This window comes from Siphateles boraxobius, unplaced genomic scaffold, assembly GCF_051911475.1.
Source record: "Siphateles boraxobius isolate OS27281-9 unplaced genomic scaffold, OSU_SipBor_1 30, whole genome shotgun sequence".
Classification (NCBI taxonomy): domain Eukaryota; kingdom Metazoa; phylum Chordata; class Actinopteri; order Cypriniformes; family Leuciscidae; genus Siphateles; species Siphateles boraxobius.
In genome coordinates, this window is record NW_027508920.1 from 12,237,335 (window position 1) to 12,261,968 (window position 24,634).

Consider the following 24,634-nt stretch of genomic DNA (forward strand, 5'->3'; position numbering starts at 1 on the left):
TCCTGTAACACTTTTTTTCTCTCTTCCTTTTAAAGATGTCAAAAAAGGAGGGTTTTACCAGAGTTCGCTTCTGGTGGCTATTTTGTACATAAAGAAGAATAGCTGGGTCAGAAGCAAACAAAACAAATGTCTAGGTACAGATGACCCATGCCACTAAAGCTGCCCCCCCCCTCCCCCTCCCCCTCCTCTTGAGCACAGTCTCAGTCTCAGTGGGGGACTTCCTGTCCAGAAAAGCTCTCAGCCTGAATCAGTCCTGCCAAATTCCCCATAACCCTGATGTGTTTGTGTGAGGGTTACTGGCTCACTCTTGGCTCACACACTCTCACATCTCTACAAATGGATGCTTTATAATTATAAAAGCCATTTATTTTTAAGAGTAATGCATATTCATTGTGAAAATGAAGCTGTGGAGAACAATTCTGTCAGTCACGTCAAGACAGAGAGTTCCTCTGCAATATTTTGGATACATAAAACATCAATCTCAGGAGCTAAAGGGCAGACTTACTCCAATATTTACCATAATAGACCCACAACACATACAAATGAAAGAAAGAGGATATGATCCCAAAGGACTAGAATACTGCCCACTGTGCTGTACTGTGTACTGTAACAGTAGGCATTATGCCGCAACTTGCAATAATACACGTTAGTGTCAGATGTAATATATTGCAGAGACATGTAACTCAAATAAAAATGAATAAGAGAAATTGGAAAACCCAATATGGAAGCTCAATCCAAGGGATACTCCACCCAAAAATGACAATTCTCTCATTATTTACTTATGCCATTCCATATGTATATGACTTTTTTTTAGATTAACACAAACAATAAAACAAAAGAAAAAAATCCATCACTGTGAGTCCACGTAATATAAGTATTTGGGGCCTCCGAAGTTCACGTTTCAAAAACCACACTAACTTTTTTCTTTTAAAAATATTGTTTACACCGTAATTTAATATTCGTTTCTATGTTTGCTTGTAAATTGTTTTTCTTTTTTTTCTTTCTTTTGAAGTTGACCGAAATAAACTAAACTAACTAATTAACTAAATGTGTGTTACTAAACTAACTAAGTGTTGTGAAACTCACACAAGAAGTGGCTGTGCTTCTGGGTCACTATTCATCTGAGGAAAGAAAGCCATATACATCTGGAATGCCATGAGTGTGAGTAAATTATGAGAGAATTTTCATTTTTGGGTGGCGTATCCCTTTAAAAAAGTCCCGCCTTCCAAATAAAAGAGCCAATTGCACTGCACCTATTGTTTCAGATACTATAGAAAAGTCTTGGTTATGTATGTAACCCTCGTTCCCTTAGTAGGGAACGGAGACGTTACGTCGGATGACGGAGAATGGGGGTTTTGCCTAGAAAGCCAATCATCTTCGTGTATTATAAAACGAGCCAATGGCGATGAAATGCCATGGGTCTGCGGAATTTGCATAGCGTATCTCCGCCCCACCTCGTGTGTATAAAAGGAGGACGCCGGCAACATGCAGAAATGTCTTCGCTGAGAGCCGAGACTGAACTCAGGCGTCTACCCAGCAGTACAGCGGAAGGGGCAGGGAGACGTAACTTTCGTATTCACTCCGAGTTACGTCGGATGACGGAGAATGGGGGTCCCCGTGTAATCACTCCACCTTCACAGCTGTCTTCCAGTGCCCTGCGAAAGTCTGATCCCCCTGTTGTGATACTGGCACGGACGAAGGAGTCCTACTTAGCACAGGAATACCAAGGTACACTGGGAAGCATATCTCAGAAGAAATATGCCGCAGCATGCCTACCCGTAGGGAGGACTTAAGAATACACATATGGCCTGAGGGCTACATATGGAGGAACACTGGAGTGACCAGCCCGTGGGGTGGCAACTTTCAACTCAAGGAGAGGCAAGGTGACATGCCGAGGGAAAGACACATGCTCAAGGAGGCTTACAGTGGAAATACACATGTGGGGGTTACTTAGGGGAGGAACCAAGCACACGGAGGCACCTAGCCGACGCACAGGCAATAGACACTGGCGCCAGCGTCAACAGTGCTGGAGGAACTCAGGGCTTCGGAGAGGAAGGCTCACCTGAGGAGAATATTGCACATATCCAGTCCATAGAGTGGAATGGCGAGCAAGCGAAGACACCTGAGCGGGTCCAGTACTAGCTGGTTGAAGCGAGTACACGAGAGGACACAGGCTCCACTCGGAGATTATAAAATCTGGCGAATGTGTTGGGTGTCGCCCAGCCTGCAGCTCTACAGATGTCTGCCAGCGAGGTGCCATGCGCTAGAGCCCAAGAGGAAGCCACACTCCGGGTGGAGTGGGCAGTCACACCAAGGGGGCACGGTCGGCCTTGCTGTTGGTAAGCCAAAGCAATGGCGTCCACTATCCAGTGAGACAACCTCTGCTTTGAGAGAGCCTTTCCCTTCAGTCTCCCACCATAACAGACAAAGAGCTGGTCTGAGGTCCTGAAACACTGCGTTCTGTCTACGTAAGCACAGAGAGCGCGTACTGGACAGAGCAGTGCCAAGGCTGGGACTGCCTCCTCCAGGGGCAGCGCTTGCAGGTTCACCACCTGGTCCCGGAAGGGAGTGGTGGGAACCTTGGGCACATATCCAGGCCGGGGTCTCAGGATCACGTGAGAGTGACCGGGCCCGAACTCCCGGCACGCTTCGTCAACGGAGAATGCGTGCAGGTCCCCTACCCTCTTGATAGAGGCCAAAGCAACCAGGAGCCCTGTCTTCATAGACAGGAACTTAAGCTCAACTGATTGCAGAGGCGAGAAGGGAGCCCTCTGCAGGGCATTTAAGACCACTGAGAGGTCCCATGAGGGAACGAGAGGAGGGCAAGGAGGATTCAGTCTCCTCGCTCCTCTCAGGAACCTGACGATCAGGTCGTGCTTCTCCAGAGACTTACCTTGAACTGCTTCGTGATATGCGGCGATAGCGGCCACATACACCTTCAGGGTGGAGGGAGACAGCCTTCGCTCCAGCCCATCTTGCAGGAAGGAAAGCACGACACAGATCGAGCATCTCCTGGGGTCTTCTCGACGAGAAGAGCACCAGTTGACGAAGAGGTTCCAAAGATCGGGTCGAGGGTGCCATAGGGTGCCCCGTCTCTGAGAAAGGAGATCCTTCCTCAGAGGAATTGGCCAAGGAGGTGCTGTCGCGAGGAGTATCAGTTCGGAGAACCAGGTCCGGGTGGGCCAATACGGCGCAACTAGAATGACCTGCTCCTCGTCCTCCTTGATCTTGCACAAGGTCTGTGCGAGAAGGCTCACTGGGGGAAACGCATATTTGCGTAGGCCCCGCGGCCAGCTGTGCGCCAGTGCATCCGTGCCGAGGGTGCCCTCGGTCAGGTAATAGAACAGGGCGCAATGGTTCGAGTCGTGAGAGGCAAACAGATCTATCTGTGCGTCCCCGAACTGGTCCCAAATCAGCTGAACCGACTGGGGATGGAGTCGCCATTCGCCGGAGATGGGCCGAAACCGTGACAGCTCGTCGGCTGCAAAGTTCCGATCTCCCGGAATGTAGATAGCACGAAGGGACCTCAGGTGCTTCTGACTCCATGTGTTTTGGCAGTAGTGGCTGTGTGTTTTTTGTGGAGACGTGTGAAGGTAAGTGACAGTTTGTTGAGGCGCACTTAAGTTTTGGACTGGCGTTTTTCCTTGTAGGCATAGCAGCGTTTCCCAATAGGGGGGTCGCTGCATCATTGTTTTAGTGTGGAGGTACGGCGGGTAGAGCTTCCCATGTTCCTTTTCCCTACATCGGCTCGGGAGCATTTCTGTGGTTTCAGGGGGGTTGCCAGCTTGCTGGTCACCTTTGACTGACCATCGGGTTGTAAATGCATAAAAACCCACCGCTACGCTACGGCTCACGAAGACTAGGGTCAGTAAGTTAGCTTTTGTGATAGGTAGTTAGCGGGGAAACGCCGTCCTTGGGCTGTGGTTGTAAGCCTTGATGTTCTGATAAATTTTTCACTTAAGCTTCGTCTCTAGTGGATTTGTTAGCCATGGATGAAGTGGTGGAAGATGTTATTGGATCGCCACAGGAACGAGGATTAGATATTTGTACTAAGAAACAATTGATTAGGATTGCGGAGTACTATAAGGTTGATTTAGGGGATGCCCGAAAGACAAAGGATTATGTAAAAGTTAATTTGACAGCGAAATTGTTGGAAAATGGTGTCTTAATGCCAGGTAAAGTTGACACTTTGGTTGAATCATCTTTGTTGGGAAGAGTAAGCCCGGTGGGTTTATCGTTTGAGCAGCAGAAAGAGTTGCTTTTGTTGCGTATTAAAGCTGAACAGGAGAAAGAGCAGGCGATGGAAAGAATGAGGCAGGATTTGGAGCGGGAAAAGTTAGATGTGGAGAGACAAAGACTAGCGCTGATCAGAGAAGGTAAGCTGGAGGGCGAGGCACAGGTAAACATTAAACAGGATGTCTTGAGTGAGCTGAGATTAGTTCCCAGGTTTAATGAGGAGGACCCAGAGATTTTTTTTCCTTATTCGAACGTCTGGCAGAGGCTCGAGGTTGGTCTGACTCTACGCATATGTTAATGTTACAGTGTGTGTTAACCGGAAAAGCACAACAGGCATTTTCAGCGTTAAGCAGTACTGATTGTGGTAGATACTCTGTGGTAAAAAATGCTGTTTTAAAAACATATGAACTTGTGCCGGAGGCGTACCGATTGCGCTTTCGAGGTTGGAGACGTGGAGATAAGCCACATCTAGAGTTTATGCGTGATTTAGCTATGCATTTTGACTGTTGGTGCTCAGCGGCCGGCGTTGACTCTTTTGAAAACCTCCGTGAGTTAATCATTTTGGAGCAGTTTAAAAACTCCGTGTCAGAGTGCATCGCCACTTATATTAGTGAGCGTGGAGTTAAGTTGGTTAGTGAAGCTGCTGCGCTGGCTGACGATTATTTCTTGATTCATTCTTCAAGAGGCGGCGCTGGTCCTCATGAAGCAAGGGCAAGTAGGAAGTTTGAGGATAAGAGTGGTCGTGTTTCGGGGGATTCAGAAAAAATCTGTAATTACTGTCATAAGCGAGGTCACTGTAAAAATGATTGTTATGCTCTTAAATCTCGTATAAAGCAAGCTTTTCCCACAGCTAATCCGGTAATGTGTGCTGTGTCTGTGTCTGACCAGGAGTTAGCTGGAATCACTGGAGAAGGCAATCCGGAGTTGAAATCTTATTTGCCTTTTATTACAGAAGGATTTGTTTCTTTAATGGGAAGTAAAGAGCAGGTGCGCATAAAAATTTTGCGTGACACTGGGGCGTTTGACTCATTTATCGTAGCTGCAACTTTGCCATTTTCAAATGACACCTTTGTGGGCTCAAGCATTCCTGTAGTGGGAATGGGGTTAAATGTTTTGAATGTACCACAACACAAAATGATGCTGCACTGTAATCTCTTCCAGGGTGAGGTGTCTGTTGGCGTGCGCCCAGCGTTACCTATGGATGGCGTTGCTATGATCCTGGGAAATGACATCGCCGGTGATAAAGTATGGGCTGATGTATCCCCGCCTGCCAGGGTGACGGTGACTCCTTTAGGGTGCAGTAAGCCTGATGAGAGTGAGGTACACTTTCCTGATGTGTTCAGTGCCTGTGCAGTAACCCGTTCAAAGCGTTTGGACAGTGATCACTCTGAAAGTGTGGCCTCCGGTCCTCGCTTACTTTTACCTGTTGTCCCCTGGTCTGTTTCTAATGATGAGCTGATGCATGAGCAGGAAGCTGACAGCACTTTGAAGTCTTGTATGGATGGGGTTTGTTCTCCTGCAGAGGTCAGAGATTGTTCTCATTGCTATTTTGTACACAATAATGTCTTGATGAGAAAATGGGAATACTGTGTTGCAGATTTCCCATGACCAGTCTGGACATATGGGTGTCAGGAAGACATATGACCGGGTTCTGCTGTATTTTTTTTTGGCCTCGGGTGAAAAAGGATGCGTCTGCATACATCAAGTAGTGTCACACCTGTCAATTGACCAGTAAGCCCAACCAGGTTTTGAAGCCAGTTCCACTTTGTCCAATACCAGCTATAAGTCAGCCATTTGAACATCTTCTTATTGACTGTGTTGGTCCATTACCACCATCATAATCAGGTTCCAGTTATTTGTTGACAGTGATGTGTCAAAGTACTAGGTATCCTGCAGCCTACCCACTGCGTAGTATAACGGCCAAGTCTGTGGTTCGTGCATTGTCCCAATTTATTTCTATTTTTGGAGTTCCACGGATCATTCAGTCAGATCAAGGGTCAAATTTTTGTTCAAAATTATTTGCTCAAGTTTTGGAACAGTTGAACATAGTTCATAATTTTGCATCTGCCTATCATGCTCAAAGCCATGGTGTTTTGGAGCGATTTCACCAAACACTTAAGTCTATGCTGCGCTCATTGTGTGTTCAGATGCAGGGTGATTGGGAAGAGGCTTTACCGTGGATGTTGTTGGCTGCTAGAGAGGTAATTCAAGAAAGTACAGGGTTTAGCCCTAATGATCTGATTTTTGGGCATAAAGTGCGGGGTCCTCTTGCTCTGTTGCAGGACACCTGGAAGGAGGCTCAGCCTCCAAGTAACCTACTAGACTTTGTGAACGGGTTCAGGTACAGGCTTTATATTTCTCAGGAAGTGGCCAGGGAGAATTTGGCCAGGGCACAAGCTAAAATGAAGAAAAGTTATGATTGGCAGACTGAGCACAGAGAGTTTGTGACTAAGCTGGATTTACTTAAAGGTTACTGGCAGGTGCCATTGACAGACAGGGCAAGGGAGATTGCTTCTTTTATTACACCAGGGGGGCTGTACTCCTATAATGTTATGGCTTTTGGTTTAAGGAATGCCCCAGCAACTTTCCAGCGAGGAGACAGGGCTAGCCCCAAGGGGAGAACCGCGTACTGGTATGCCTGCCCCTCGAAAGCAAACCATAGGAACGGTCTGTGTCGAGGTAAAATGGAGAAATGAAAGTAGGCGTCCTTCAGGTCTATCGCTGCAAACCAATCCTGTGGCCGCACACATTCGAAAATGCGTTTGGCCGTGAGCATCTTGAACGGCAGCCTGTGAAGGGAGCGGTTCAAGACGCGCAGATCCAGGATCGGCCGTAACCCACCGGTCTTCTTGGGGACAATGAAGTACGGGCTGTAAAACCCTGACTTCATCTTGGCTGGAGGGACAGTCTCGATTGCACCCTTCGCCAGCAGGGTGGCAACCTCCGCTCTCATGATAGGGGCATTGCCACCGACCATAGTTAAGCGCATAGCCGAGCCTGATAGTTCGGGCGACCCAGCGAGAAAGGCTGGGAAGCTCCAACCAAGCTGTCAGATACTGAACCAGCGGGATCATATGAACCACAGGCGTCCCCCCGGAGGGGCAGCGAAGCGGAGTGACCGGCCCAGGCGAGGGTGGCAAAGCGGCCCGGTGCGGGGGCACGGTCATGCTCCGCATCCTGACAGAGGAGACCAGGGAAGGACCAGCGTTCCACGGGGGTCTGCTCTGCCAGGGGTCTGGCGATAGACGGGGACGGGAGTGGCGAGGCCCGGAGGCGGCACACACTGCGGTCCGAGAACTCTATGACAGAGAGGGATGAGAGCGGCGAGGCCCGGGGGCGTCGCGCACTGTCAACCGGCTCTGTGTGCTCAGTGATGGGTGTATTGGTTCTTTCTTTGACCATAATAGGCTACTGCCCACCCGTGGGTGAGCAGCGGGAGAACAAAAGATTCTCCCCCGACCCTCCGCCGGGGGAAGGAGGGGGCCTGCAACCACCTCCTGGGAAAAAACCGACACCATCACTGAGCAGCCCGTCTCAGGAGCGCCACTTAGCCTGGCGTTTAGCGGGGCTGGAGAGGGCTGTGGCGCCTTCCTGCGGCCTCCTCCACGACGCGGCCCGGGTGAAGGCTGCTGCTGGGGCCGTGCGGGAGGGGAGGGAGCCACAGGAGGGCGCCCTCGGCGGCGAGCAGTCTGAGGTGTCTGTACCGGTGTCTGCCGTCGGGGCAGAATATGTTTAATCGCCTCAGACTGCTTCTGTGCGGTTGAGAACTGCTGGGCAAAGTCCTCAACCGCTCCGCCGAAGAGGCCGGCCTGGGATATGGGGGCGTCGAGCAAACGGGTTCGCTCGGCGTCCCGCATATCAGCCAGGTTCAGCCACAGGTGACGCTCCTGGACCACAGAGGTGGCCATCACCTGACCCAGGGAGCGTGAGGCCACTTTCGTCGCTCGGAGAGCGAGGTCAGTGGCGGCACGCAGCTCATTGAAGAGCCCTGGGTCAGTCCCCGCCTCGTGCATATCTCTGAGCAGCTGGGCCTGGTAGACCTGCAAGGTACTCATCGCATGCAGAGCGGCAGCCGGGCGACAGTGGCTCAGTGGTTCATGTAGGTTGTCTACAAACCGAAAGGTTGGTTGTTCTATCCCCGGTTCCACCTGACCAAGTGTCGAGGTGTCCATGAGCAAGACACCTAACCCCAGCTGCTCCCGACGAGCTGAGTGGCGCCTTGCATGGCTGACACCGCCGTCGGTGTATGAATGACTGAGTGAATGGGTGAATGAGAGGCATATATGTAAAGCGCTTTGGTGGCCATTGGGTCTGTGAAAGCACTATATAAATGCAGTCCATTTACCATTTTTACCATTTCTGTGAGATCTCGCCACTAGGGTGGACGAAAATCTACAGGCCTTGGACGGGTGCTTAGGATTACCACGAGATGAAGCACTCTGAGGACATAGTTGCATGGCAACAGAGCGTTCAACCAGGGGGAATCCCAGTGTACCCATTGGTCGGCCGCCCCATCGAGGGGAGGAAAGTCGGAGAAAGCTGACGAACGTACACGGGAGGTCAAGGGAGCCTTCCATGATTTCGTCAACTCCTCATGCCCTTCCGGGAAGAATGGCATTGGGGTCGGCTGTGTTCGCGAGGCGGCAGCCGCACCCAAAAACCAATCATCCAACCGCGAGCGCTCAGGGCAGGGCGGAGGGTTCCATTCAAGCCCGATGCTCGCGGCGGCCTGGGAGAGCATGGCCGTCATCTCGGGATCTGATACGGGCAACGCTGGAACTCCAGAAGGAGGCAACGCAGCCGCATTGTCACTTCCCGATGACTCTTGCCCGCCTTGTGATGCCGCGATCGACATCGAGTCTTCCTATGGAGCGCCGAATGAAACACGCTGGGCATCAGAAGATGAACCCGGTAGAATCACCGCAGCACTCGCGGGTTGCAACACTGTAGAGGGGGGCGTGGTCCGAGGACGCATCGTCGGATTGTCCCACACCGTCACCCTCAAGTCACCCTGTCCACCAGCCGAAGTACAGCCTCTCGTGGAGGATGTAGATCGGGGTGTGGATGAGGGGACTCTCTCTCGAATGAGATCATTGAGTCTAGACCTTAGTGTTGCGATGGCCATGTTCCCACAGAAGGAACATGAGTCATCCACAAGCGCTGCTTTAGCGTGTTCTAAGCCCAAACACGCAAAGCAGCGATTGTGCCCATCAAAGGAAGACAGGAATCGACCGCACCCAGAAAAACACGGGCGAGACATCTTTAAAAAGACGTGCCACGTGCAGCTCTTTTAGAGAAAAACTCAGCGATGCTGAGGCGACCAGGGAGAAACACACAGACTGGCAGATCACTGCTCAGATCGCAGGCAATGTGAACTCGCTGGGTACCGCCGTCACACCAACACCGGAGAGTTTGCTCGTCTCGAAGAAGATGATGTCACAGGATTTGGCTTGTGGAGTGAAGAGAAGCTCTTGGCTCCGAAGCGAAAACATATCTGCATGTTGCCGGCGTCCTCCTTTTATACCCACGAGGTGGGGCGGAGATACACTATGCAAATTCCACAGACCCATGGCATTTCATCGCCATTGGCTCGTTTTATAATACACGAAGATGATTGGCTTTCTAGGCGAAACCCCCATTCTCTGTCATCCGACGTAACTCGGAGTGACTACGAAAGGGAACAGCCATTAAGGGATGGTGTTGTGCACCTTGTGCTCAAATTTTTCAGGACCAACTTGATATATACAGGATTTAAGCGAATTAAACGATATATAAATTAATTAAAACTAATTTCTGTATCCAATACAGAATATATGAGGCTGTCACGTCACGTGACATATAAATGAAAGAGACTCAAGAGGTGAACTGATAATTTCAATCAAACTGAGAACCTATGCGACTGTCACATGACAAAGAAGGACCGACTCGGATCAACCGCCCTCTGAGACAACTCCTTATATCAGAATCACAAATGAACGAATTGTTCATGATCGACCCATCATTAAAATGTTGGTCATTCATATATACAGAAAATACACATTTTGTCCTCAGTACACATTCTGCATACTACAGAAACATAACATGAATAGTATGGTTACATGCTGTTTGCTACTGAGACCACAATCAAACTTTGCTATAATGTCTTAGGTGCTATCCACTTTCTATCATACATTCTAAGAAACATAAGCATAACCATGATGATAACATGATGGTATTTGCATACGTGCTTGCATAGATCATGTCAAATTATCTAAAGCTTAAACACTTCTTTTGCGGCCTTTTGATCACAACTAATTCCCTCTAGAAATGCTAATGTCATTATTATTATTGCCATTATCTGAATACTCTGGCCACACTGTAAACACAGAGGCTAATAAAACCCTGACAGACACCATGCAGTTCAATTAACAGAGCTTTACTATAGCATTCCTCTCTTTAATGGGAAAGAGCAGTGGAAATGGCTGTGGTACGCCTCAGGGAGAGTTTATAGTCGCCCATACTTTTGTCTGTTTTCACTGATGTGATACTTGTTAAATGTGGATGAAAAATATTCCCCTATTTCAGCACAAATTCTCTCTTTCTTTCTTTCTTTCTTTCTCTCTCTCTCTCTCTCTCTCTCTCTCTCTCTCTCTCTCTATCTCTCTCTCTACCCCTTTTCTGTCTTTGAGCTAAAATTATGACTTTTCCCCCTTGCGGAATTAAATGTAGAGTGCCAGAAAGCTCAGAAGAGTGTTTAAATGGTTATTTTTCTCATTTACACACACATCCTTCATGTGTAGGGATGAAAAACTCTTTCATTCTCTCTCTCACTCTCTTATTTTCCTTTTATCTTTTTGGTGGGGCTGATTTTCCTCTGGCAGGACACAGCAAAAAAAAAGAGAGAAAAAGAGAGAGAGAGAGAGAGAGAGAGAGAGAGAGAGAGAGAGAGAGAGAGAGAGAGAGAGAGAGAGAGAGAGAGAGAGAGAGAGAGAGAGAGAGAGAGAGAGAGAGAGAGAGAGAGAGAGAGAGAGAGAGAGAGATGCTTGCCTTTATTCTGGTCCACACGTGGCGTCACTGTCTTTCTGTGCAGTGTGTTATTTGTGCTGGTTGGTCTTGTGGTCAGATATCAGTGCAAAGAGATCAAAATGAAGCTTGTTACTGTTTCATGGATTAAGGTGATACATCTAGCACAGCTGGATCTCAAGAGGATAAAACCTAGATTTAACTTAAAGTTAAAAGTGAAGTGTATAATTACACTTATACACTTATATGTGGTGGCATCGCTGTAAAAAGCCCCTTTTTGAGCCTTTCATTTTAAGAGTGTATCCTATATTTCCAGCTAAGCCATTTACAGGTGATTTTGCAGCTTTACACAGAATTTTAGTGCTAACATGTGAATGGTTGAAATTCGTTATACAATCATTATATGTGTAAATGACAAATGTGGTACATTCACCACGAAAGGCACTTTTACCTCAGTTTAAGAAGTACAAGACTGCTTTTGTTCAGAGGTAAAGGCTAAAGCCTGCTGACACAACAAGCACACACCCACGCTTACCCATCACATTTCTTGAGAATCCAATGATGGACACATGTCCCAGGAAGCAGATCAAAGCCTTTGATTACTAAAACACACACACTGACCCAATGCAAACATTTCAGCAGTATCCACCCAAAAACTGCTGGGTTTTGGAAAAACAGACATTCCAAACAGTGTCTGCAGTTTCAAATTCCCTACTGACACACACCAAGTCAACACAAACAACCTAAGAAAATCTGTTCCTGATGCCCACAGTCAGACATAGGTCTTTAGTCAAGCCTTTTGAAAAAGAAATACACACATACTATATATATATATATATATATATATATATATATATATATATATATATATATATATATATATATATATATGATATCTTTTTTTAAATACAATTTGATTAGACTGCTGTAATTTCATAATTAATATTGTCTAGTTAAAGTATGGATAAAGTGTAATGCCAAATGTACTCATAAGCATTTATGGAAAACTAAAATATATTTTAATAAAATTTCTATTGAAACGTGTATGTCATGTAGGGTAAAAACTGTTTGTAAGGATGAAGTTTCAATTTAGTCTATTTAAAATATATTTACTTTAAATAACAATATACCATAACACACATTTGCAGTTTAAATTATAATCAAGTACTCATGCAACAAGGTGGTTTGCAAATCCCATGTGAATACTTTTGCTATATAAAGTTTATCTCAGCTGATTTAAAGATGTACAACCCAGCCATAGGAAATAAAATCATAAAAGAGATCTCTTTGATGCACATATAAGCAGCCTGTAAGTGAAGCAGCAGCATAACTGCAATAGTAGGCTCGCATTGTGCTTTTAAACAACATCTTCAACTCAACAAATCTGAGCTCTCCTTTAAAAGCCTTGAAATATCCTCTGAGCTGTAGATGTTGAGTTACAGAGTCACATGTGGCTTTGCGTTGTAGTGTTTCTAATCAGCTCTGTAGTTACTCATCATGAGGAGAACATGTGTATGAAGGGTGGAACGGAAACGGCTGGCCGCAATTGCACTGCTCAGTGTGATACTTATCCCTTACTTTGATGAATCTGAGGCAAACTAATCTGCAGCAGAGTATTGCTACTGTGTCTGGCATACTTTACTGGGACTGTACAAACTCTCCAGCATTTCTCCACCACTGTAGTCTGTTTAGGCAAATTTACACTGCACAGACAGATGCCGACCAACAGCTATAGACGCTTTGTTGGGTTTTGACAGATCAGTGTGTAACCCGTCACCGTCTGTTGGCATTGGTCGGTGCTTGTTTTTAACCAATTGAACAGCGACGTACTGTAATCTGGTGATTGTCCCAAATGGTCAGCTTCTGTCGGTGCAGTGTGAATTGGTCTTTTAATTAAATGAATTTAAGTTTGTAAACATACATTCCGGAAGAGTAGGCCCATCTAATCTTCTAATTAACCACCAGAGCATTCAAGCAGCCACTTACATTACTCTGGTGTCAGTTGTTCCAGCAACCCGCCACCTCCCCAACACCACATCTATACTTTAGGTGTCTAATCATCTCCATGCATAGTAGTCCCATAGGGGGTATATTAGAGCTTGAGTTGACCCTCCTCCATTGCAGACAGTGAGATAAACTTGTTTAACCATCCATCTATTCTTCGCTGTCCTATGTAGGATTGCAAGGATGCTAGAGCCTATCGCAGCATCTTGGGCCTTAGGCAGGGGAACACCTTGGATGAATGGCCAGTCCATCACAAGGATACAAACCTGTTTAGCCTTTACAGTTAAATTATTAAATGGGAGTCAGGACCCATGAAACTGCAATTTAAAATGCCAAAGGTGCACTCAACTACACTCTACATCCAGTTATAACAATCTTCTCCATTATATGACAAATTACTGCTGCAAGTCCAGGTAGGCATAAGAAATAAACCTGCATGTCCTTGTTCCCCAAAGTTATGTAGACCATCTAATCAGAAATAAACCATCCGATCATTTCTGCCAGAGCTTGAAATTTTTTTGCCAATGGTTTTGGGTGGTCCATGGCCATGCCGTCTGAGGCAAACTGGTAACTTATTCAGCCAAGAAAATGGAGAGGAAATAAACAGCAGAAGTTGATTAGCCAATGGAAGAGCAGAAACATGAAAGAGAATCTCCTTCTCCAGTCCACAACTCTTTGAGAGAGACCTCACAGTACCCGGTGACCTCAAGCTGTCAGGCACCCCATGAATGTAATGACTTACACATACAACTGACATTACCACATTTACGCCTCATCAGCAATGGATAGAGGGAGTCCTGCAGGAATAGTTCTGCCAAATGTGACAATTTGGTCATCATTTATTTACTTAAATATCTAGTGGTAATTCTTTCAACTCAGGAAGTTTGTGGGATTTTTTTGTGAGAAGTTGTTGCTAAATACAAAGAAACTGCCACATTTTGTATTTAATTAACAATACTTGCATGTCATTCAGAAGTTCTATTATGAATATATTTGAAGTATCTGCCTTATTACCTAACCATATGTTGGCATAGAGTAAATGTATAGAGTTATAAAATGAATGTCAGTTCAGATCATTTGGTCTAGGAAGAATTTGATTTGGAAAAAATTGAGTTCAAATGAGATCTCTGACTTTTGATCTTAGCCTTTGGTATCTTGGCAATTCTGAGCACAGTTTGTTGAAATCTCATCAGGAACTCTAGAAGAGACACATTACTAGGTTCTTCAGGTTTCTCAGGAAAATAAGCAGGAGAATTTGTCTAGAATAAACGACTGAAATATTAAAGAGACCTCCTTTTCCTTGTGTCTTTGCATTTGATTCTTTCACAACTCTTTCAGTGAGATTATGCTTATTCTTTATCACAATCACAAGGTTTTGTTTTAGGCTCGTCTGCCAGCTTGTATCATAATAAATAGAGTCTGTGAACCTTGCCAGCCATAAACCAAAGTGCTGCTGTTCATTTTTCCAGCACCCTTGCATTCAGCCATCTCAAATTTCCCAGAGTAACTTTTCCTCCGAAGGCAAAACCACAGGTAAAAAAGCTCTGAAGAGACTAAACATGAGCACTTGGCGGAAGAATGCCCGGTCACAGGCTGTCACGCCGCGTAAGGAAGATGAGTACTATGATGAATGTTAAATGTGTTAATGAGAAAAGTAGCAGCACGTGCCTGTGCTCGCCTGCGCTGCCAAAAGCAGCAAACCAGGTTTGATAAACAGAAGACGAGAAAGAAAGGACCTATCCCTTACCTGGAGAGATCTCTCCTTCACTCTGATCCCCAGAATCTGAGTCCATCTCTCCACAAAGAACCTCTCCTCTCCACTTTTCACTCCACTTCCTCTGTTTCTGTCTGTCTCTGTCCTGTCCCTCCACACTGAAAACTGTTTTCTTGAGCTCAAATGCACCAGCCCTCCGTGTTCAGAATTTAACTGACTCAATGAGTGCGCGCTGTTTGCGGAGCGCCTTTTTTGTGCAGTAAGACTGCCTTCTTTCACTGACACTCTCTTGCTTCCACTTTCTCCTCTCGTTTGCTTCCTTCTTCTCCCTCCCTCCCTCCCCCCTCTCTCTCTCTCTCTCTCTCTCTCTCTCTCTCTCTCCCTCTGTCCCTCCTCCCCCTTCTACCCTCGGCTCGACATTGTGATGCCTACAAAAACATCAAGAGGAGGAAAACTCTGTCTCTCTCCGAGTTGATCTCTTGCCTGTGAGGAATGTTTTGTATTTTGGGGAGTTTTTTTCATTCAGGCATTTTAGTGTGCTTTTTAAGGGGCAAGTTTAGTTTCTAATGTTAGAAAATGCTTTTTGGATGGACAAATGAATGGCAAATTACAGCAGTGCTGAAGTGGCTGCTTTAGAGTGTCTTTGCCACACCACCCAGCTCAAAAATTTATAGAGTAACAGAGGGAATAGGTGCTATCAACAGGTCAAAGTTTTGGCTGGTTAGTGTGGTTCAGTTAGCCCCTGCTGGTAGATGACGTAACTACACCATTATGGGACAGATAGCATCTTTCTTCTTTGATGGTCATTTGAAGTAGCTTTTTATTGTGATGAAAGAATTACTTTTTCATTGAATAAAGAAGAGGCTGAATAGCTTTCTGAATTTCCCCCCTGTCTCCTGCCTTTGACATACAGCTCTGTATCATCGCTGGATACAGGTTTGGAACTGTGCGTTCTTATTGTGCCATCAGTCAGATTGTGGCATGATTTAATTTACCGGCAGTGACAGGCACCTTTAGATTGATTAGTCATAAATATAAAGCTTGAATTCAGAATGATTTCTGTCCCTCCAAAAGTAATAACTACTATTATTTTATAGATATATCCAAAGACTTCATGCCACATTCATAATGTCCCATGCAGGGCAGCTATGCAAGTACAGGTCATATCTTCTTGAATGGAAAGATGGATATCATTTGTCGGATTTACGTTTCTATAACATTTAAAATCCCGTTGTCCCGTACTTCTGACGAGCTGAAAGCAGATAAGCTTCCCAAATGTATGTGATTGACCTAAAAAACATTCGGGGGACCAAACACAATCATTTAAATTTTGTCTTTGTTTAAAGATACATTATTTTGCTAGCCAATTTTTTTCCTTGTCCAAGCACACAAACACACACACACACACACACACATACACACACACACACACACACACATATATATATATATATATATATATATATATATATATATATTCATTTATTTATATTTTTTGTCGAAGGATAATTTCTTTTGATCTGTAAATAAATCTGGGTATCACCAGCGTAAAAATGGAAAGACACTTGCTTATATGGAATCCAAAACTAGCATGTACAAGGAAAAGTGAGTTGGCCCCAGAATCGAGCCCTGAGGGAGACCACAGATGAGATGAGCAACAGAGGAGAATTGATTACCTAACCTGACCGAAAACTTTCTTTCTGAAAAACTACAATTGAAACCACTCAAGGACCATTCCTTTTAACCCCACCTATGACTCTAATAATCATATCAATGTAGAGTGGTCAACAGTATCAAACGTGGCAGATAAATCTAAAAGAGCTAGGATCATATAAAATATTATTTAACACTCTTAAAAGAGTAGATTCCGTGCAATGCGTAAAACAAGATTGAAAGATATCAAAAATATAATAACTGTTAAGACTGGAGCTGCACAAACAAGTTTGGTTTCCAATAGACTACTTACTACTGGAAATAATATACTTTAAAACAATATACATAAAAGTATGCTGTATGGCATGTTTTCTAGCAATTGATTGTATGTTGGTAACAATTAAATAAAAATGCATTATAGTTTACATAAAATTAAATTAAGTAATGTCATAATTACTTATTGTCTTCTAAATACTGTATGATTAAAGTGTACTGCTGAATGTACTGACATATTTATGGTAAACTAAAATATACTTGTATATACGTACTTGTCAAGTTTTATTTAGGCTTATCGGATTGTTACGTTTTGGTTGAAGCAGAGGAGGAAGAAGGATCCAAGTGCAGCAGTCTTTTATTAAATAAACTCAAAACTTCACACAAATACACAAAAAACTCAGGACTCGGGACTCGGGACCAGAACAACCACCGTAGTGCAATGATAAGAACTGACAAAGACTGATCTAAACACAGGGCTTAAATACACAGATAGACAAGCTTAATAAGATAACAGGGGGGCGTGGCTAATAAGAAACACCTGGGCAGACTAATCAACATTAAACATAATAAGGGACTGCAAAACATGGAACAAGACTGGGGAACACAGGATGAAAACATCGAAAGTATGAATTTAAATATATTTGTAATTACACATTGATGAAGTTGCAATTTAGTACATTATCAGATAGCAAAACATATATAATTAAGTACTTTACATGTGCTTTAGTATGTTAGTCATGTAAGACTGGAGAAACTGGAAGAACTGGAAGAGAGGGCTATTTTCTGAGAAAACAAAGGAAATTAACATTTGAACTCTCTTGCAATATTACCATCCCCATTCGAGACATGATCACACTTGAGTTGATCACCTCAAATTTTATATATCATTCCCTTCGCCCATCTCTACCTGAATTCGCCCAAAAATCTATTTTGTTTAATGTGAACAATTATCATACAGTATTATACATGTTTGGTATCATTTGTAATGTCTCAGTGTGACTGGTACAAAGGTCTAATTCCCACCGAAGTAAACCAAAAAGATAATAAGGTGTGGAGAGTTTAGAGATATCTTGTTAACTGCTGTGGGTGTAATCAACTTCTGTCCCCAGTAAGTCTGGGACGGTGATTAATGCAAATTCCCATTGTGAACTCATGTTTACATTGGAAAATAGTTTTCTGCCTTGGTCTGAGTATTTAGGGAGATGCTGAAGAGGGTTCAGGGCGCGATTCGTAGTTGAAATCAGCCCGTGATGCTGAGTGTGCTCAAGACACTCAGCATCATGTATTTTCAAATGTCAGATTCACATCTTTTCTCTTTATTCCAGAGCATTTGATGTTTTGTATTTATTATCTTTGAACTGATTTTGTAATTGGCATGATACATTTACCTGACATAATAAATTGTAACATTTGGATTTATTCGGACTTAATCTGAAATTATTAACTTAAGTAGATTACGTTGTATCCATTGTTACGCAAAGCTGCGTCAGATTAATAATGGACTAACGTCCAGTTTTGAGTGGAGCATAGGGCACACCAACTCCGATTTTAGAGTTTCGGCTAATATTTGGCACTAATTTAAGTGTACTTGGGATGTAAAGACAAAAAGGGAATTTCTGTTTAGGACAGGAATGAACGAGAATTAGAGTAAATAGTTAAATAGAATAATCAAATGTGCTGCTAACTATTATATGTATGACCAATAAATAATTGTCATTCTAACCTAAATTCAAGGTTGTGATAAAATGGAGTCAGATAAAAGTTTAATTGGAATCAAATTACAACCCCAAATCAAAAAAAGTTGGGACATTTTGTAAAATGCAATAAAATCAAGAATCTGTGATTTGTTCATTCTATTTCAACTTTTTTTAACTGACAAAAGTACAAAGAAAAGTTTTCCAATGTTTTTTCTTACCAACATAATTGTATTTTGTGAATATGAACAAATTTTGATTTTGATGGCTGCAACACACCCCAAAAAAGTTGGGACAGAGACATGTTTACCACTGTGTCACATCACCTTTCCTTTTAATTACACTTTTTAATCATTTGGAAGTTGAGGATGCTAATTGTTGGAGTTTTGCTAGTGGAATATTTGCCCAATCTTGTCTGAATCAAGACAGCCGCTCAACAGTCTGTGGTCATCGTTGCCTGATTCTCCTTTTCATGATGGATCATACATTTTTCCATAAGAGACATATCTGGACTGCAGTAAACAGGCAGGCACATCCCTACTATGGTGCAGAGTGTCTAGAAACTACTCAGAATGAGAACGAGCAGAATGAGGCCTGGCATTGTCTTGCTTCCCAGGAAAGATGTCATCTTGATGGCAGTTTATGTCTCTGTACAATCCAAATACATGCCTCCATGTCAATGGTACCTTCACAATAATGCAAGTTACCCATACCGTTTGCAATGATGCACCTCAATACCAGGACAGATGTTTGCGTTTGCACCTGTCGCTGGTGAAAGTCTGGTTGGTCCCTTTCGTCTTTGGCACTGAGAACTCGATATCCATTTTCTCCCAAAAACAAGCTGAAACATGGACTCATCTGACCACAGTACACATTTCCACTGTCTTCTAGACCTTCTGAGATGAGCTCAGGCCCAGAGAACTCACCGGCATCTCCACATAGAACTGATGTAAAACTTTCTCGTTGCGTAACAGAGATTCAAGTGGCATTTCTTGATGCAGCGTCAGACTGTGTTCAGTGAAAACGGTTTTCCAAATTACTCCTGAGCACATGTGGCTGTATTTAATGGATTAGCATGATGGTATCTTGTGCAATGCCATCTGAGGGCTCAAAGGTCGCGCACATTCAACAGAGGTCTACTGCCTTACCCAACACAGACTGAGATTGCTCTGGATTCCCTGAATCTTGTGACAATATCATGTATGGAAGATGTTGAAAGGCATAAATTATTTGCAATCTTGCATTGAGACAATTCTCTCATGATAATTCTCTCATGATATTTGCCACAAAGTGATGAGCCATGACCCATTGTGATGGCCGACAACGTGGCCACACAGCAAGGCGGTAACTAACCCATGCAAAATCATGCATCTTTTTCTTTTGTTTGTTTGTTATTTTGGTTATCCTTTAATACATTACGTCATTCCATATTTTGTTACAGATCACCCTTGTATACATTTCATAATAACGACAGACACAGATTTGGTTCATTACATTCACTTTATTTATCATTTTCACTGTTATCATACATGACTAGGTTGGGTGCACACTTTCTAGTTATTGGTGGTATATTGTGTTAATATTATTTTCTTTGAGTTTAAGTTACCTGCATGTGGAAAGTGGAGTTGTGGCGCTGCCTGGGACGTAGAGCTCCGGTGAAGGTCCATTCCATTAAAGGACGGGCTGGCGTCAGTGGCTGCCATTTTATGCTGTTGGGTTAATCCATGTTGCCAATTAGCAGGGGGGGGGATGATTGATTATATGTTAGTTTTGTTTATTATTCTATTTACATTTTGGTTATTATAATTACTGGAGTAAGTTATTTTATGATCTCTTTATTGATAAATTTGAAGTTTATGACTTTATTTAGTGTAATTGTGTTAAGTGATGATTGTGGTGTCCCTTGTGTGTGTTTAATGGACTAGTCATTTGTATATATAAGTTCCCCATGTGTGTCATTAGGGAGGTCATGTTGGTTTGGTTAGTTTGATTTGATTTCTGTTAAGTTTGATCCTGTTCAGTTGACCCTTTTTCTTTATGGGCCCAGACCTGACTTTATTTTTATTCAGTTTTTCAATTATTTTGATTTTGTAACTTTCTTTTTTTGTATTTAAATAAATAATTTTTGGTTGGAAATCCTGTGTCCTTTGCCCTTGACTACTCGGTCCCTCACATATGGTGTCAGAAGTGGGATCTGCAGAGGACGCAGGTTTCCTATTTTTTGGTTTTTTCCTTTTTTTTTTGTCCTCCCTGTTTTTTTGGAGCCATGAGTCGACCTGGAAGAAGAGGGGCACAAAGGATGATGCCAAGGGAAGTACAGGAAGGAGAGGTGGAGACCATAGAGGATGGTGAGGAGATTGTGCCAGAGGAGTCTGGAGGGCAGGAGCCAACGCTGGCAGATTTGACGAGTTTGTTCCGGGCCCACATGGCGCAGATGGATGCTCGGGAGGCCGGGAGGGCCCAAGAACAAAGGGAACAAGAACGACGATTTAAGGCATTGCAGCACCAGTTTGGTTTACTTCAGATGGAGGTACAAGCTCGTATTCCTACTCCACCCACCCCTGATCCACGTTCTATGAATCCAAGTCCAGAGGAAGGGCAGGATGGTGACCCTGATCTTGATCAACCATTTCCGGCAAGGAGGGAAAGAGTACTTCACCACGTGGACCAAGACAGAGGTCAGTCCTGGATCAAAGAACCCAGATTAGAAAAGTTAAGTGACTCTGATGACATAGAACATTTTCTGATAACCTTTGAGAGGATTGCTGCAGCATGTGGTTGGCCTAAGGCTGACTGGGCGTTCCGACTGATTCCCCTACTGACCGGTAAGGCCCGAGCGGCATATGTGCTTATGGACATTGATGATTCGCTGGATTATATGAGTGTTAAGTCGGCTATTCTGAGAAAGTACGACATCAATTCAGAAACTTATCGACAAAGATTTCGTTCTCTGGAGGTTGAATCATCTGAGAGTCCCAATGAACTGTATGCCAGGCTGAAGGAGCTGTATGGGAAATGGATTCGACCTAAAGGTAAAGCTACTGAGGAAATTGGAGAAATAATTATTCTTGAGCAGTATCTGCGAATGCTCTCTCCTGAGCTTCAGGTATGGATCCGGGAGCGGGGCCCTGATACTGCTGCTGAGGCTGCATCACTGGCGAATGTGTTCGTTGCTGCTCGAGGAAGGAACCAGCCATGGAGTTGGCGGGGTGGGAGAGATTCTCGAAAGCCCCATGTCTTTCATCCGCCCCCTCACTACCACTCTGGTAAGCCTCCTGTAGCAGGGAAAGCTGAAGCGGTGTTTCTCAAATCACCTAAGAAAGTGCCTATTTGTTACCTGTGTGGCCAAGAGGGTCATACCAAACCTGTTTGCCCGAAGAACGTTAAGCTCTCTCAAGTCTGTTATGTGCCCAGAAGTAATGCAGCTCCGGTGAAGCCCGGATTGTCCGTAAAGATGACCACTGTGGAAGTGAACGGTAAAGAACTTCCTGCTCTGGTTGATACTGGCAGCGACCAGACGTTGGTACACCGACAGTTTGTTTCACCTGCCTTGATTAATTCTACTGACCAGAGATTGATATGCTGTGTCCATGGCGATGAGAAACTGTTACCTACCGCGGGTCTTTACATCAAAGTACAGGGACAGACTTATCTCATGGACGTGGGAGTTGCAGAAAATTTACCGTATCCTGTGATTCTGGGGCATGATCTACCAGTACTTTTGGATTTACTGCAGTCAGAACAGCTTTGTAATGTTGTGGTAACCAGGGCCAAAAAGAAACCGAAAGAGGAACTGACACAAACACTCAGTACTTTGCCTTTCTTTGATGTGGATATTGAAGTAGAACCTTCAAAGTCACGGAAGTCCCGTAGTGAAAAACGACGAGACAAACTTGCATATAATGTTTCCAAGACACCGACTAACCCCTCGGGTGACTTGTTTCAAAGTTTCCAGGTGCCTACTAACATGGTCCAGTTACAGCAGGAGGACGTCAGTCTAGCTCCGTACCTCAAGAAAGGGGAACAGGAAGCTACAGCCAATGCGGATGACACTGACTCTGCCGAAAGGTATTTGTTTCAAAAAGGTATTCTTTATCGTCAGTTCGAATCAACAAACCAGCTTGTCGTGCCACAATGTGTCCGAGAGGTAATCCTCCAGTTGGGTCATTCGATTCCCTGGGCTGGCCACTTAGGGAAACACAAGACCTTGGCCCGTATCAAGAGACACTTCTATTGGCCAGGATTAAGGAGGGATGTGACTCGATACTGTAAAAGTTGTCCTGAGTGTCAGAAAGTCTCAATGAGAAGTCCTTCCAGAGCTCCATTACAACCTTTACCTGTTGTGGGTACACCCTTTGAGAGACTGGGGATGGATATTGTAGGTCCTGTAGAAAGGAGTCGAGCTGGAAATAGATTTATGCTTGTTATCACTGATTATGCAACTAGATATCCTGAGGTGTTCCCGATGAAGTCCATTAAAGCCAAGTACGTAGCAACATGCTTAATACAACTTTTTTCCCGAGTTGGATTCCCCTGTCAGATCCTTACTGATCAGGGCACTAACTTTATGTCAACTCTCTTGAAGCAGGTATATCAGCTTTTGGGTATTGAGAGTTTACGTTCCACTCCTTATCATCCGCAAACCGATGGCCTCACAGAGCGTTTCAATCAAACACTCAAGCAAATGCTTCGCAAGTTCGTCAGTGAGTCAGGCAAGGATTGGGACCAGTGGTTGCCCTATCTCTTGTTCGCATACAGAGAAGTTCCTCAGGCCTCGACGGGGTTCTCTCCCTTTGAGTTATTATATGGACGTGAGGTGAGAGGCCCTTTGACCCTGCTTCGGGAGCTGTGGGAAGGAACACAAGGTAACGAGGATTCGGTAAACGTGATCTCTTATGTGATGCAGATGAGGGAACGGTTGGGAACGATGGCAAAACTGGCTCAAAGTCACCTGGCTGAGGCACAGAGATCTCAGAAGTCATGGTATGATCGGTCTGCATGTGAACGAAGTTTTAACCCTGGCCAGCAAGTGTTGGTGATGTTACCAAGTCAGGAAAGCAAATTATTGGCAAAATGGCAAGGTCCATTTGAGATCCAACGGAAGCTGGGACGCACCACCTACGAAATTTCTACACCCGGCTTGGGACAGCAGAGTAAAATCTTGCACGTTAATTTGCTGAAAGAGTGGATTCCTCGTCCTGAAAAGGAGTCACAAGTCTTGATGATTCAACAGGTGAGGGAGGAGGAGGAACTAGAGGAGCAATATTTGCCTCAACCGGTCAAGGAATGTGTTGATCTGGAGCATTTGCCCAAGGATCGCCAATCCCAAGTGAGAGCCATTTGTCACTCTGATCTTTTTTCTGAGTATCCGGGAGCCACAACATTGATCGAACATGAGATTGTGTTGAAAAATGATGCTGTTGTCAAAAGAATGAGTTATCGAATACCTGAGCGATTACAAGTCTCTTTGAAGGAAGAGATTGATTTGATGCTGACGTTGGGAATCATCGAACCGTCTAAGAGTGAGTGGTGCCACCCAGTGGTTTTAGTCCCCAAAAAGGATGGAACCTTACGGTTCTGCATTGATTTCCGATACTTGAACTCTGTTTCCAAGTTTGATTCCTATCCAACACCCCGTATAAGCGACCTTATTGATCGTTTAGGTCGAAGCCAGTATCTGACCACCATCGACCTCGCCAAAGGATATTGGCAAATTCCTCTCACTCCTCAATCCAGAGAGTTGACTGCCTTTAGAACACCCTGGGGACTATTCCATTTTAAGGTTCTTCCTTTTGGCCTGCATGGGGCTCCAGCCACTTTTCAGAGGCTCATGGACCAGATATTACATGGTTTGTCTTTTACGGCCGCTTATCTAGATGACATTGTTATCTATAGTGACACTTGGGAACAGCACCTACAACATCTACAAGAAGTTCTGCGGCGACTACAGCAAGCTGGTCTTACCATCAATCCACTCAAATGTGCTATAGCACGGACTGAAATTGAATATCTGGGCTATGTCATTGGTAAAGGGGTGGTCAGACCCCAGGTAAAA

At 44.4% G+C, this 24,634-nt stretch overlaps 1 protein-coding gene and 1 long non-coding RNA gene across 2 annotated transcripts in view; both read right to left on the reverse strand.

Moving 5' to 3' along the window:
* The window catches only part of tnfaip8l3 (tumor necrosis factor, alpha-induced protein 8-like 3), a 52,245-nt gene extending 36,959 nt beyond the window's left edge, over positions 1-15,286 (reverse strand). The window contains exon 1 of the mRNA XM_077248244.1: positions 14,990-15,286. Coding sequence (XP_077104359.1) covers positions 14,990-15,035 — 46 coding nt within the window. The 5' untranslated portion in view covers positions 15,036-15,286. The remainder of the gene's footprint in view (positions 1-14,989) is intronic.
* On the reverse strand, positions 986-10,038 carry LOC143757445 (uncharacterized). Its single transcript, XR_013210540.1, has 2 exons — positions 9,909-10,038; positions 986-1,268 (listed from the first exon to the last, which is right to left on the reverse strand). It is a non-coding gene; the product is annotated as an uncharacterized LOC143757445 (long non-coding RNA).
* Positions 15,287-24,634: the final 9,348 nt, after the last annotated feature.